At 43.9% G+C, this 14990-nt stretch overlaps 1 protein-coding gene and 1 long non-coding RNA gene across 2 annotated transcripts; one reads left to right on the forward strand and one right to left on the reverse strand.

Moving 5' to 3' along the window:
• Positions 1 to 4562: 4562 nt before the first annotated feature.
• LOC134477869 (uncharacterized) lies at positions 4563 to 8464 on the reverse strand. Its single transcript, XR_010050114.1, has 2 exons — positions 8046 to 8464; positions 4563 to 7753 (listed from the first exon to the last, which is right to left on the reverse strand). It is a non-coding gene; the product is annotated as an uncharacterized LOC134477869 (long non-coding RNA).
• On the forward strand, positions 8457 to 14685 carry Pdhb (pyruvate dehydrogenase E1 subunit beta). The gene is made up of 10 exons (XM_003480123.5): positions 8457 to 8598; positions 8685 to 8738; positions 9960 to 10067; positions 10159 to 10221; positions 10323 to 10358; positions 10877 to 11162; positions 12257 to 12367; positions 12671 to 12762; positions 13762 to 13903; positions 14212 to 14685. The coding sequence occupies exons 1-10, from the start codon at positions 8557 to 8559 to the stop codon at positions 14355 to 14357; spliced, it is 1080 nt and encodes a 359-aa protein (XP_003480171.1). The 5' UTR covers positions 8457 to 8556; the 3' UTR covers positions 14358 to 14685.
• Positions 14686 to 14990: the final 305 nt, after the last annotated feature.

The following is a 14990-nucleotide window of genomic DNA, read 5'->3' on the forward strand; positions in this document are numbered from 1 at the left end:
GCGATCAGAGAAGCAGACACAGCATCACCGTGGAATCTGGATGCTTCAAAAATAAAGGAGCAACTGGCGATATGGGCAACAATTTGCACGGATATTAAGGGAGCTGCACTAAATAGTGAAAGCCCATCTCATGCTGTACGACTTCTTTTATGTAATAGCGTCAGATGACACAGTTATAGAAATGGAGAACAAAATTATGGCTGCCGGGGTAGTGGGGGACTGCTCCTGTGGGTGGCTCAGGGGAGCTCTTTGTGGTGATGCTCTGGAGAGGTCTGCATCTCCCCTGTGCTGGTGGCCACTCCACAGGTGGTGAAAGGACACAGAACACCACTGGACATTGCAGCAGGATCAGTTTCTGGTTACTACAGTTACCTGATCCGTAAGTGCTGGGGGACACAGTAAAGGAAACAGAGGACCTTTTAAGTCATGTTTGCAGCCGTCTATGAATAATGATTTCAAAGTAGAAAGTTTTTAAAAAATAAAATTGTCGAAAGTATTGTCCGGTATCCCCCATTTTAGCCCATACTGGGGTTTGTGTCTGCTTTTTCCCATTTCCCTTTTTTTTTTTTTTTTTTTTTTTGTCTTTTTCATTTTTATCGGTACCAGGGATCGAACTCACGACTGCCTGCTTGCAAGGCAGGAGCTTATGCCGCTGAGCTAAATCCCCAGCCCCCCCATTTCCCTTTTAACCATTCTGCAGAAATTCTTGGGAAAGATGGCTCTGCCTTTCATATGCAGAATGCTTCCTTACTCTATCGCCATAATCTCCCATTTTATAAATGTACCAAATGCTTTTTAGTCTGGACCCATGAATATTTAGGTTATTTTCCTTATTATTAGAAGTAGTTGCCATGAGTTATATATATCATTTTGCCCATTTTTTTTTTTGAGGCAGTCTCACTATGTAGTGCAGGTTGACCTTGAACTCACTTACATAGCCCATGCTGACCTCAAACTTACAGTGATCCTCCTGCCTCAGCCTTCCGAGTGCTGGGCTATGGTGTGTGCCACCACTCCCAGAATTGCCCACTTTTTTTTTTTTTATAACTTTGCAATACAAATTCCTTGAAGTGGCAAAATTTATTTTAACAGCTATTTATGCTATATTTTAAGGTAATATAAATCTTTTAAGAGTTGCAAATTTTTGAAAATACACATTTATATACATAGTCTAAATGGCAAAAAAACCCAGTCTACTTCAAGTTACTATACATATTGGACATTAATAAAATAATAGTCCTACTTGGCTAAACTAATCTTTTACATACTGATATGATACAAATATGTTTAAAAGGACTACACTGCAGGTGTGGTGGTGCACACCTGTAATCCCAGCACTTGGGAGATTGGGGTAAGAGGATTGCCGCAAGTTCAAGGCCAGCCTGAGCTACAAAGGAGTGCAAGGCTACCCTGAACTGCAGAGTGAGACCCTGTCTCAAAAAGACAAAAATAATAACAATAGGACCATACTCATTATTTTAATAATTTATTGCACAGATCCAGAGATAGTACAATGCCATTTTGTCTCTCTAAATATAACAACTGATCAGGCATGGTGGCATAGGCCTCTAATCCTAGCACTTGGAAGCTGAGGCAGGAGGATTGCCACAAGTTCAAGGCCAGGCTGGGCTACATATTGAGTTCCAGGCCAGTCTGAACTACAAAGTGAGACCCCAACTCAAACAATCAATCAATCAATCAATCAACCAATCCATGATACATAGGAAAAGACGGGCATTATGACTGAGTCACAGAGATATCTTTCCACTCCAGTGATATAAAATAGGTAAGGTGCCCATGTATTAAACAAAGTTAGTTTCCTTCCATACAAAATCTTAGCTCATCATGTAATCAGCATCCAAACAGCTAGACAGGAGGAGGTGTCGCTTTTGGGTCTGGAAATGGAGTATTTTATTTACCCACAGTGTGTGAACAGAGCTTTCTCAGAAATCTTTTCCTGCTGCAAAGCCAAACTATGTGTGATTTGTAGCCCCCCCAAAAATGGCTAAGGCCAGAGAACACAAGTGTTAACACTTTTGAAAGTCACGCATCTACCTCTTGAGTCCCTGGGTGGCAGCTTTGGCTTTGGGGCTGCAGTCAAACAAGAGGGCTCCCTCTATGGGTAATCTTGGGCAAGAAAACACAGGTAGAGCATCCTTAATCTGAAAATCCAAAATCCAAGTGGTCTAAAATCCAAAACTCTTTGAGTACTGATATGATACCACAGGTTGCAGTGAAAACACATATGCACTGAAGTACTGTATAAAATAAACTTCAGGCTATAGGTTGTACGTGAAACATAAAGAAATTTCTGATTTGAACTTGGGTTTCATTCCCAAGATAATCACATATATGCAAATATCCCAAAATCTTGAACAAAGTTTTAAAAGAAAAACATTTCTCGTGTTGGGCATGATAGCACATGCTTGTAATCTCAGCACTCAAGAGGCTGAGGCAGGATTGCCTTGAGTTTGAGACCAGCCTGCACGACATAGTGAGATTCTGTCTCAAAACAAAACACAAAGTATTTCCCAGTCCCAAAATTTAATTGGGATATTTATTTGATATTTACTGTAATCACTCTCACTTGAGGATGAACATATGGGAATTCACTCAATGGCTTCTTCTAAAAAGTCACACTTATAAAGTTTTAAAAACCAAAACTCTTCGATTCCTGGTACCGGTAAAAATCCAAAAAAACAACAACAACAACAAAAACAAAACTCAACATTAAGCTGTAAACTGGTTCAGGGGTGTCTACGGCAGTCAACCTCACAGAAATGGAGGGAGTCGATGTTCCTGTGGGCAAGACTGTACAAATCCCTCTGCATCATATCCTGAGTCTCAGCCTGGGATGAACACTGAACAAAAGGTAGGTGTTATGGCTTGTGTCCCCCCAAAGCCTCATATGGTCATAGGCGATGTCTTTTTCAGAGGTGGATCTAAAGTGTGCCATGCTGGGATTTGTTCATGGTACAATGCTAGGATCAAGGGTGTCAGGATGGGTGTGAGCGCTATCTGCCAAAAGCCTGGATAAGATGTAAGGGAAAGAGCTGTGGCCATCCTTTGTTGTTTTGCTGTCTGCTGCCTGCCACAAACTGTTTCTCCTCTGCAATGCCTGTCTGCCATGCCACCCTGCCTTGGATCCAGCTGCTTATGGACTGAAACCTCTACAAACTGGGAGCTAAATAAACCTTTCCTCCTTTAACTCTGGTCTCAACAACAAGAAAAGAAACTAAGACAGTAGGTTTCCTGGGAAGATCTGAACTGGCTACACTATACCTCTCCTCTGTCCAGTCCTTCTCCTAGGGTGGTGAGGGGGAATGTGGGTGTATGGTGGTCCCTATCCTAGGACCCTGAATCATGAGTTAACTAATAATAAAAACTCATTAGAAAAGTGTAAAAAAATTCTACCAATGAGGCACCAGAAATAGAGAATGGACCTGTGCAATCGCCCACATAAACTGAGTACTTCTAGGACAACAAGGAGGAAGCCAGGGTCAGTGCTGGTTCCCTGGGAGAGGAGCCCTAGGAAGGAGACGGGGATGGGAGGGAGACTCACTTCCTGCTCCCTTTTTTAAAAAGCTTTCAAGTAGAAAAGTTTGGAGCACAATGCCGTGAATTCTCACATCCTCACCACCCAGCTCTCCAAATGTTACCCTTGGCCATTTTTGCTTGATATTAGTTTGCCTGAACAATTTGACTTAGAGTCACCTATAAAGTCTTTGTACACCTTCAACTGTGTCTATCACATGGCAACACAATACAGGCTGAATATACCTCATGGGAAGTGCATGCATCTCATCTATCTGTGTAATAATAATAATAATAATAAACTGCCTCTGCCAGGAGTAGTGAGAGTGCTGAATGGAATGAGATGTATGGGAAGCACCTGGCACATGCCAAGCACAGAGTACTTGCTCAATAGATGCCAACACTGCAATCATTCTCAGGTTTCTCTTGATTTGCTTTTCGCTGTGGTCAACACACAGCTGACTTCCTGACGGCTCTGACTTTGAGATAGGCACACAGATGAAGCAGGCAGCGCCAGAAAGCTCAGGGTCTCACAGACCATCCAGGAACAAGGGCTGCTGGTTCCTAATGCAACCCTCTTTCCACTCTGTTATACTTTACTCAATTTCCCAAAGGGTTCTGGCAGGCCCAGGGCTGGAGTTATACTCACACCCTGCAAGAAAGTGACAGGAGCCCCCAGACAATGTTAAAGACAGGCCAGTGAGGTTGGAGGAGGCCAAAGCTGGTCATGACACTTAGCTGATTTCAAGACAATCCATAAAGATTGCTTCATGCTTACATCAGCTGCCTTGTTCCACAGATGATCTTGTACTAAGCCTGGCTATTTTCTGACAGCAGAAAATGCAATAAAAATACAAAATATAATCCAGCATGTGGTAAAAACCAAATAATTAGAGTTGTAAGTAGCTCTCCAAAATATCCATATCTTTATCTATATTTATATATGTATCATATACTTTATATATTCAATATAACACAAATTTGTTAGTCAGTTTTCTGTTACTGTAATAAATAGCCTAGATAATCCATTTATAAAGAGGAAAAATGTTTATTTTGGCTCACAGTTTGAGAGGCTTTGGTCCAAGCTGGGTTGGCTGTATTGTTTTTGGGCCCATGGAAAAGCAGTCTATCACAGTGGAAATATGTGATAGAATGGAAGAGTGAAAGAAAAAGAGAAACAGCAGAGGGGCCAGATCCTCCTAATCCCCTTCAAGGGCACATCCCCAGTGACCCGAAGACCTCCTACTTGGTCTCTTAAAAGTTTCCCCTTCCAAGCCAGGTGTGGTGGTATGTGCCTATAATCCTGGGACTCTTGACATGCTGAAGCCAGAGGATGACAAGTTCTAACTCAGTCTGGACAAGTTAGTGACTGACCAAGACTTTGTCACAAAATAAAAAATAGAGAACACTTTCCAACCCATTTTATGAGGCCAACATGATTCCGATACAAAATACCAAAATTAGACAAGGTAATACAAGAAAAACTACAGACCAATTTTCTTTCATGATCATAAAATATATCCTACAAAATTAGCAAATCAAATCCAGCAATATGTATGCATATGTGTATCTCAGCATGACCACTTAGGGTTTATAAGAATTTAACATGTGCGAACTCCCCACAAGGAATGTAATTATTATGTTATGCACATATGTGTTAATAAAAAAATTAAAACTTGGAAAAAAAAAACCCATACTCTAACATTGTCATTTACTATGTTAGCAGACTAAAGAAGACATAATTAATTAACGTGGTACAGGAAAATTACTTAACAAAGTTCAATAGCCATTCATAATAAAAAAAACTCAGTAAACTAGGAACGGAAGGGAACATCAGTAGTCTGAACAGGAGCATCTAATAAAAAACAAAAATAAAACCACACACACACAACACTACTCAAAACAAGCATCACACTTAATGGTGAATGTTTTCTGTTTCTCATTCTGATTCAGTTCTACACTAGCAGGCCGGCAATAAGGCCAGAACAGCCAAAGGTGTACATATTACAAAGGAACAAATAAAATGGTCCCTTTCACAGACAAAATAACTATATAGCAGACAATTCCAAGTGATCTATAGAGAAGCTTCTAGAATAAGTGAGTATAGCAAGGTTGCAGGACTTACTGTCAACTCATAAAGATCAATTGTTGGGCTGGGGCTGTAGCTCAACGGCACAAGTGCCTGCCTGGTAAGCGTGAGGTCTGGAGTTTGATCCCTGGTACCAAAATAAAAAATCAATTATATTCCTATACTGGCAATAAATGATTGGAAATTAAAAAATAAAATGGGGGGGGGTGCCAGAAATCAAATTCAGGACCTCCTGCTTGCCAGGCAGCTGGTATGCCACTGAGCTAAATCCCTGGCCAAAAAATTTTTACGTAGCATTTGTAAATTTAAAAAACAGAAACAAGCACAACCTACTGAAGGTTTGCAGGACCTATATGCTGAAAATTATAAAACACTGATGAAGAAAATCAGAGAAGACCTAAGTGGAATGATACATAGGGCTCATGGACTGGAAAACTCAGTGAACTTAGAATAACATTTTCCTCATATGTTCTGTGGACTTAATACCATTCCAGCAGAAATTTTGTCAACATTTTAAAAAATTTAATTATATTTATCGGCACAATTTAGGTTACATAATGATTACATTTATTATGAACAATTTACACCTGTACATGGTAAATCTTGATTTCTTTTTCTTGACCTTTCCTTTTAAATGCAGAGAAACTGAGAAACACCAATGTTGGAGGACTCATACTATCTGATTTAAAAAATTACTAAACAGCTATATTAAACACACAGCTCAACGAGCGGAGTACAAAGTCCAAAAATAAGCCGATCAAAATGGTCAGCTGAGCAAGGAACGGTGGCGCACAACTGTAATCCCAGTAGGCTGAGGCAGGATTGTCATGGGTTTGAATCTAGAAAAAAAATTCAGACAATTCAGGCAAATCTCCAAAGATAAGTCAATGAAGAAAAGATAAGGTTTTTTTTCACCAAATAAATTGAAAAAATTATTCACTTGCAAAAAAAAAAAAAAAAGTCTTGGCTTTTGTGATAATTGTCCTTGACCTAGACCTCCACCACCCTTTGGTTTTGTCATTCTGATTCTGGAATCTTCCAGGGCAGAATGTTGAAAGGATTGAAACTGACTGACTTTGTTTTTCCTTCTGAGCCGGAATCCAAGTCGGAGTTTCTCAAAGATGCTGCGGCCCTCTGAGGAGGTGTGGGATGTTCCTGAAGGGAACTGAAGGGCTCCGAGGAAGCGAACATCCCCCGCCCCGCTGGAGTCATAACTGGAGGCTGACAGGACAGGATGCAGGTGGAAGTGAGGGTCACCTGGACAGCGTGGACCACATCCTCAGAGACGGCCTCTCCATCTTACAGATGAGGAAACAGAGGCCAGGACAGTGAAGGCCATATCTAGGCAGCTGTCCACACGGCAAAGCTGGCCCAGAAATGGTCAGGACCTCTCAATTTCAAGACCCCAGGATGACGCCAGCTGAGTCCCAGGGGCTGGCACCTAGAGCTTCTCAGGAGCTCCCAGGAGATGTGGACAGCCTCAGTAAGCAGATGACAGGAGGAGCTCGAAGTTTGACTCCTCGCAGGAACTCCTCCTGTGCCTCCCGGGGTGCACTTTCATTTTTCCTTTTTATCCTTTTCTCTCTTTGTTTGTCCCAATTGCTCTGCGGGGTCGGTTCTTCCCTTACCCTTTCACCTTGCGTTTTCAAAGAAACTTTGGGCATCCTTTTTGGCTCATCTCGGGAATTCTTTGTTCGAGACAAGAAGGACCTGCAGTACTTTTGTTTGGTGCGCCATTTAAGGAACTGCCCAACAACACCAGCGGCCAGGCTGCCCTCTAAGCCCCAGGCTCCTATATCCAATTTGGCTGTGGATGGAATCTCGGCCCTCTAACAGACTTAGCTCCCCACCTCTGCACACCTGTATCTCCCCGTAGCCTCTCTCCTTGCCCCATCGTCCACCAGCAAATCTCATAGCATCCCTGCTGGTTCCAGCTCTTTCCTCGGCACACTCCTTGGGTCTCCCGGCTTCTGCCTTCACCACTTCGCAGCCCACTCTCCGGCAGCAGATGGGTCATCTAGCGATTCCTACTGCCCTGGCTCCCCAGCACTCTGGGAGGAGCCAGCCTTCCCACAGTTCACGAAGCCTCGATGCAGAGGTGGCAGATCGTCAGCGGCAGCTCTGGTCCCCCTAAGAAAATGTTTGGAAGGTCTTAGGGCTGGGTGAGGACTACGTACTTAAGGTTCTCCTGCCTGACCCTCCGAGGGACAGACTAACGAGCTTTAAGAGTCTGCCCCATGGTCAGGAGTTTGGCACCTTCCCATAAAGGTTTCTTTAACTGCAGGTTGTTGTAATGGCTCCACGCAGGATCCCAACTTCTGCTTTAGGGAGCAGTGGGAAAAGCCACAATCCTAAACTCATTTAATCAGTCTCTGTGACAGTTTACCCATCTGCAAAATGGATATAACAATACACAAGTCACCTGCGAGGGGTTCTCTGCGACGAGTTATAGAGCTCACGTCGCAATACCTGGCACACAGTAGGCGCTGCATACAAGGCAAGCTGTCGCTTGCACTCTACAGAACTGAAGGCACTGTGCAGCGAAGACGTGGTTCAACGCACAGAGAGGTGAGTTCCCCGTCTCCAGAGTGCGTGCAAACGCTCCCTGGTGACCAAAGGTTTCCAGTATCCGCAGAGGTGTGACCTAACTCTCCAAGTCCCTCCAGCCTCACCGACTGAGCTCTTAACAGTTTGTCTCAGCCCTGGACTTCCAAGCTTCAGCTGTTTCCAGTGTGCGCCGGGCGTGCAACCCTAGCGTCAGAGACCACCGCGCAGCGCGGCGGCGCGCAAACGCCCCACACCCTCCGGCTGGCGGTGGGCGGGACACGCAGGCGCCGCGCGCTGCCATTGGCCGAGACGGCTACGAGGCGGGGTCTGCAGACGCGGGCGGCAGCTGTGTTGTCATTAGGCTGCGGGTAGAGGACACGGGCAAGATGGCGGCAGTGTCGGCTCTGGTGCAGCGACCCCTACGGCAGGTAGGCAGTGGCTTGTAACCCCGCGACTCTGCGCCACCCTTGCCCACCCTGCGTCCACGCTGAGAGTCCTTCTGTCCCCTCGCTAGGTTTCCGGGCTGCTGAAGAGACGCTTTCACCGAACCGCGCCCGCGACACTGCAGGTAACTGGCGGGGACGGTCATCAGCGCGGGCGGTGGGGGGAGCCCTTTGTGCGAGGGGGCATAGCGAGGCCGGGATTGCGACGCCCCTGTGGCTGCTCGGCGTCCGGCAGTGGGGCGAGGGCCACGGGCCTCTGAATCTGCTATGGCCGTGTCTTGCGTGGGACTCCCGCTGCCTAGGTCGCCCCCTAATACCCGTCACACTGGCATGGCGCTCTGGTCCAGCTGGTTGCAATCAGATGAGTAATGGAGAAAAACTGACGGCTTCTTTCACTGTCCTCCCTCCCTACTGTGGCTATATATATCGAAAAATTTACCATTTTAAAGAGTTTAATTCAGAGGCATAAAGTACGTTAACCATCACCACTGCCGCAATTTTTTTCATCAACCCGAACAGGAATTCTGTCCATTACACAACACCTCATTTCCCTTCCCCCGATTCCTAGTAACCCCTGTGGCCGTTTACCTATTCTAGAACCTTATATAAATGGAGCATTTGACCATTTGTATCTGAATTATTTCACTTAGCAAGGTGTCTTCAAGTTTATTCATGTTATAGTGTGAATCAGAATTTGTCCCCTTTGACAGGCTGTATAGCTTCCAGTGTAAGTATATTCACATTTTGTTTACCCATTCATCCAAGGATGGACATTAGGGTTGTGTCTGCCGTTTGGATCGGTGAATAGTGCTGCGATGAACATGTGTATACAGGTGTATGTTTGAGTCCTCCTTTTAGTTCTACCCAGTGTGTACCTAGAAATGGGGTTGCTGGATGATAGAGTGGTTGTCATTCCCCCAGCCATCACCATAACCCATATGCACTTACTAGAAGATTTTACTATTCTATATATTAAAATAATAGCTCCAGCATCCTGAATGCAAAGTGTTTGGCACTCACCTAGTCAGTGTTCAGTACTTACTCTCAGGCTTGACAGACTTGACAGTTCTGCCTAGAAAACTGCTTGTGAGCTAACGTGGCCCACAAGTGGTTTTCTAAGGCTTGGGTACATATCAAAAAACATATTCAGAAACCTACCAGTAAGCCAAAGACTGCATGTGAACAGAATGTTATTTTTAGATTCCTGGAATTTTTAAAAGAACCTGATTTAGTATTAGATTGCCTGTTTTATGCTGTGGGTTGCCTAGGCAAGTATAAAAGAGAAATCTCAACAGTGTCCTATAGAATCCTATAGCTTATTGACTATTTTCACATGCCTGTGACAGGTGACAGTTCGTGATGCTATCAATCAAGGTATGGATGAGGAGCTGGAGAGAGATGAGAGGGTATTTCTGCTTGGGGAAGAAGTTGCCCAGTATGATGGAGCATACAAGGTAACCAAAATAGGTGAAAGTTACACAAAATTGAGCTGGCCATTTGCTTCTACATATGCTTGAAAGTAATGGGATCAACTCTAAATTGTAGGTTAGTCGGGGCTTGTGGAAGAAGTATGGAGACAAGAGGATCATAGACACGCCCATATCTGAGGTAAGCTTCCAGCAGGAAGCCAGACTTTGAGGGGCATATGTGTGTGTCCACAGTCCTAACTTCTGTGGGTTTTTTACTCATGCTTATGTTTTATTTTATAGATGGGCTTTGCTGGAATTGCTGTGGGTGCAGCTATGGTATGTAACATTGTTTAAAGAGATTTCCTTAAAAATAAGGTTTTTTTTTTTTTGAAAGTCTGGGAGTTGAACTCGGGACCTCACGCTTGCCAGGCAGACACTGTGCTGCTGAGCTATATATACCCAGGCCCTAAATATGACTTTTTTTTTGTAGTACCAGGATTGAACTCACAATCTTGCGCTTGCCAAACAGATGCCTGTGCCACTGAGCTAAATCCCTGGCCCAGTATGACTTTTTTTTTTTTCCTTTTTTAGATGGGGTCTCACCATGCAGTTCAGGCTGGCCTTGAGCTCACTTTGTAGCCTAGGCTGGTCTTGAACTTGCAACGATCCTCCTATCTTAGCCTACCGAGTGCTGGGATTACAGGAGTGAGCCACACCATGCCCAGCTGTCAGTGTGACCTTTTAAAAAAATAAAAGCATTAGATGTTGGAGGAGTGGAGTAGTTGCTGGTCACTCGTTGTTGCTGTCTGGTTATTGTTTTTTTTTTTTAATGTCCATGTTTTTTTTCTTGACAGGCTGGGTTGCGGCCCATTTGTGAATTTATGACCTTCAATTTCTCTATGCAAGCCATTGACCAGGTTATAAATTCAGCCGCCAAGACCTACTACATGTCGGCGGGCCTCCAGCCTGTGCCCATCGTCTTCAGGGGGCCTAATGGTGCCTCAGCAGGTGTAGCTGCCCAGCACTCCCAGTGCTTTGCTGCATGGTATGGGCACTGCCCAGGCTTGAAGGTGGTCAGCCCCTGGAATGCAGAGGATGCAAAAGGACTTATTAAATCAGCCATTCGGGATAACAATCCAGGTAGGCAGAGTGACCCTGAGTCTCTTTTGAACATACAAACTGAAATCTCTGCATAGGAGGAGGCATAGTGAATGAGCGCCCTCCTGAGCCAAGCCTAAGCTGCGCCAGGTGAGGGGTGGACATGCGTGGCGAATGGGATCGCTCTTCTCATCCTGTCCGTGGGCCTCTTGCTCCTCCACCTTGCCCTTCAGTGGCATGTGCAAGGGAAGGGCGTGGAATCGGCTGACCTCATTCACTTACCTGCCCTCGGCCTCGTGGCAGGGGGCTGGGTTGGTCATCCGATGACCATCGGTCAGTCATCCGATGTGGTGGACGCCCATTGCTTGCCCTTGTGGTGGCTATGCCACTGGGGTGGGTCCTCCCTGAAGTAGAGAGGTCTGCCCCGCCACTGTGTCATGCATCCCCCCAAACTGTGGCATGTGAGCATGCCTCAGCCTTCTGTGGTAAATTCTTTTTCTAAGAAACAAAAAGAAGGAAGCACAATAGGTTCATTTTATAGGTCTTGACATAAAATGATGATGATACATAGATACGTAAAGGTAGTAAAGAATGTGCTTGTTTTTCTTGTTTCTATCACAAGGCCAGTTCGGTAAAGGAGACATTTACTGACCCCCACCACACTGGCTTCACTGCAGTAGGCGAAATTAAATCAGTCAAACTACAAAGATTAAGTACCTAAAACAATGATGGTGAAGTTTTGGGAACTTTCAGTGGTAACAAACGGCAGGCTGCAGCGTGTGTGCCACAGGTTCACCACCACTGACCTAAACCATCTTTAAGGTACTGGACATGATAGAAATAAGGTTTCCTGCTAGGTGTGGTGGCGCATGCCTGCAGTCCCAGCACTCGGGAGGCTGAGGTAGGAAGATCGCTGTTTGAGTTTGAGTTCAAAGCCAGCCTGGGCCACAAAGTAAGTTCAATACCAGCCTGAACTGCATAGAGAAACCCTGTCTCAAAAGACATGGGAAACACGTAAAAGGAAAGAAAGAAGGCTTTGTAATGAACATAGTGGACTTTTCACAAGTGGGATATTGTATTTTGCATTTTTAGATACTCTATACTTGCTTATTTTGCTTCAATGTGATATTTTGCAGTGGTGGTACTAGAGAATGAACTGATGTATGGAGTTCCTTTTGAATTTCCTGCAGAAGCTCAGTCAAAGGATTTTCTGATTCCTATTGGAAAAGCCAAAATAGAAAGGCAAGGTAAGAAAACTTTAGTGTACGTTTAGACATTCCTTTAAATCCAGCTCCTGTTTATGTAGGTCTTATTTAATCCAGAAACTACAGCCATTTACTTTGACTAAAAAAGCAAAGGTAGAGCTCAACAATGTGAAGTTAGGCTTGGTGGTGCATGCTTACAATCTCAGTAGGAGGCAAGGGGGCTCATAGGTGCTCAGCCCAGTAGGTTTGAGTTTCCGCTCTAGGCATCGAGCCACAGCTGGCTGCAGAGTGGTACTGTGTCTTTGGTTTCAAACCTCACCTCTGGTCTGTGACCTCTGTTTTTAGGGACACACATAACTGTGGTTTCCCACTCGAGACCTGTGGGCCATTGCTTAGAAGCTGCAACAGTGCTTTCTAAAGAAGGAGTTGAATGTGAGGTGAGTACTTTTCACTTGCTTTTAATCAAAAGATCCAAAAATAGAAGTTGTAACAGTGGGAAGTTTTTTGAGGCAGGGTCTCACTATGCAGTTCAGGCTGGCCTTGAACTTGGGTGATCTTTCTACCTCAGCTCCCCTGAGTACTGGGATTAAAGGTGTGAGCCACCATGTCTGACTCGTAATTTTAACTGGATATAAAATCGTGCTTTGCTGCTTCGTTCTATCTCAAAGCTGAACCTGCTGATTTTACACCTTTATCTTAGCTTTTACCACTTGGATTTTAGATCTCTTAGAACAGTACCTACTTTCTCAATTTAAAATCCAGCATTAGAGCTAGACTTGAGGAAAACTCAAGATTTTTCTGTGATTCTAGTTACACGTGGTTGTACATCACCTGTAATCTCAGGACTTTGGGAGGCTGAGGCAGGAGAGAACTGCAGGTTTGAGACCAGCCTGGGCAACTTAATGAGGTCCTGTCTCAAAATAAAAATGGGCTGGTACCCACCCCTACCCCCAGCTCAGTACTACCACCAAAAAAAAAAAAAAACTCTAACCTTGTGATAGCACCTACCAGTTGCTGGTTCTACTTGGGCAAGTCAGGCACTCATTCTGTTTCATTAGTAATAAAGTAAAGATAATAGAAATACTAACCCATTAGTGTTAATTGTGAGAATTAATGCTTATTTGACTGCCTGAGATACACTGAGCACTCAAATACTGGCTCATTGATGTTTTGATAAGAGGGAAGTCAAAGATAGGAAGGATAAATGTTACTCATTAATAAAGAGGGATAAATTATTATTTTAAGGAATTTCTCCTTTCCTATTTTTCGACTCATGTATCTGTCAATAGGCACATTAGATTTTCCTGTACCCAAAGATTAATAAGAAACAAACAAACAAAAAAGTAGTCATGTGTGATAAGGCCAAGAAGTGGTTCAGTGGAGTCAAGGCTGTGTCTGTGCTGCAGCGGTTCTGTAAAGATGTTTTATCTGTTCAGGTGATAAATCTGCGTACCATTAGACCAATGGACATTGAAACCATAGAAGCCAGTGTCATGAAAACTAATCACCTTGTAACCGTGGAAGGAGGTTGGCCGCAGTTTGGAGTAGGAGCTGAAATTTGTGCCAGGATCATGGAAGGTATTTCGAAGAAACTGCTTTTAGACTGTGGTTAAGCTTTAGTAAACATTGTGTACCTGGATCCATACTAGAGGGAGAGATTCAGAGCTAGGGGTGGCCAAGTAATTGATTTCATCTTTTGACTTGTCAGGTTGGCATTTTCCCCCGTGGGTAAATGATTAAAAAAAACCAAACCTGGAATGGATCCCCACGGCTAGAATTTCTTTACAGCAAATTTCCTCTTCCTGGGTGCCATTCTCCTCTGCAGGGTGGTAGACTCAGCTGGCTCTCCTTGCCCTTCTCTCAGGGGAGCCTTGTTTTTCTTCCAGGCCCTGCCTTCAATTTCTTGGATGCTCCTGCTGTTCGTGTCACTGGTGCTGATGTCCCTATGCCTTATGCAAAGATTCTGGAAGACAACTCTGTACCTCAGGTCAAAGACATCATATTTGCAATAAAGAAAACATTAAATATCTAGTTCAGGTTTGAACCTCAAGTCATTGAAATTTATTTAAAATAATGGCTGGGACTTGTGGATTGGACTGAAAGATCTTACTGCTTATAAAGAAATCTGTAAGGCAACAATATTTTATACTGGTAAAAAGCTAAGTGTGTTTTAGTGGGAAACTCCACACGCCTGCAGCAGATTGCACTGTGTCTGTTACAGCTGCCCTGTTCCTTGAGTAAGATTGATATACAAGGACAGGATCCTGATGACACAGCTCAATGATAACTTATATGTATAAAAGACATTGTATAAATTTACTGTTACAGTGTTTTGATAATAAAGGAATTCATTACTATGAGTCATTTTTATATTCACAAAATAATAAATGTGGGCAGAAGTCTTAAAATTCTGTTGAGAAATTAGTGTCAAATGGAAAATAAGGTGATCATATATAAGCAATTGCTTAGCTTTTTTTGGTGGTGCTGGTGATCAAACCCAGGACCTTACACCTTAGGTAAGCTCTTTAACACTGAGCTGCATTTCTAGCCTTCCCTGCTTGTCAGTATCCATGTACCAGAAACTCCATCCAAAACAGCAAAGCTGACTTCAGGACTCTGGCCTGTAACTTCATCAGGAATGGATGACCTAGACCACATCACACAT

The sequence above is a fragment of the Cavia porcellus genome, unplaced genomic scaffold (genome assembly GCF_034190915.1).
Source record: "Cavia porcellus strain 051 isolate PalLab524CR breed Dunkin Hartley unplaced genomic scaffold, mCavPor4.1 scaffold_10, whole genome shotgun sequence".
Taxonomy (NCBI): Eukaryota; Metazoa; Chordata; class Mammalia; order Rodentia; family Caviidae; genus Cavia; species Cavia porcellus.

Coding starts and splice junctions, on each gene's coding strand:
- Pdhb (XM_003480123.5), top strand. CDS start 8,557: ATGGCGGCAGTGTCGGCTCTGGTGCAGCGACCCCTACGGCAG. Junction 10,068..10,158: donor AGTATGATGGAGCATACAAG/GTAACCAAAATA, acceptor TCTAAATTGTAG/GTTAGTCGGGGCTTGTGGAA. Junction 10,359..10,876: donor TTGCTGTGGGTGCAGCTATG/GTATGTAACATT, acceptor TTTTCTTGACAG/GCTGGGTTGCGGCCCATTTG.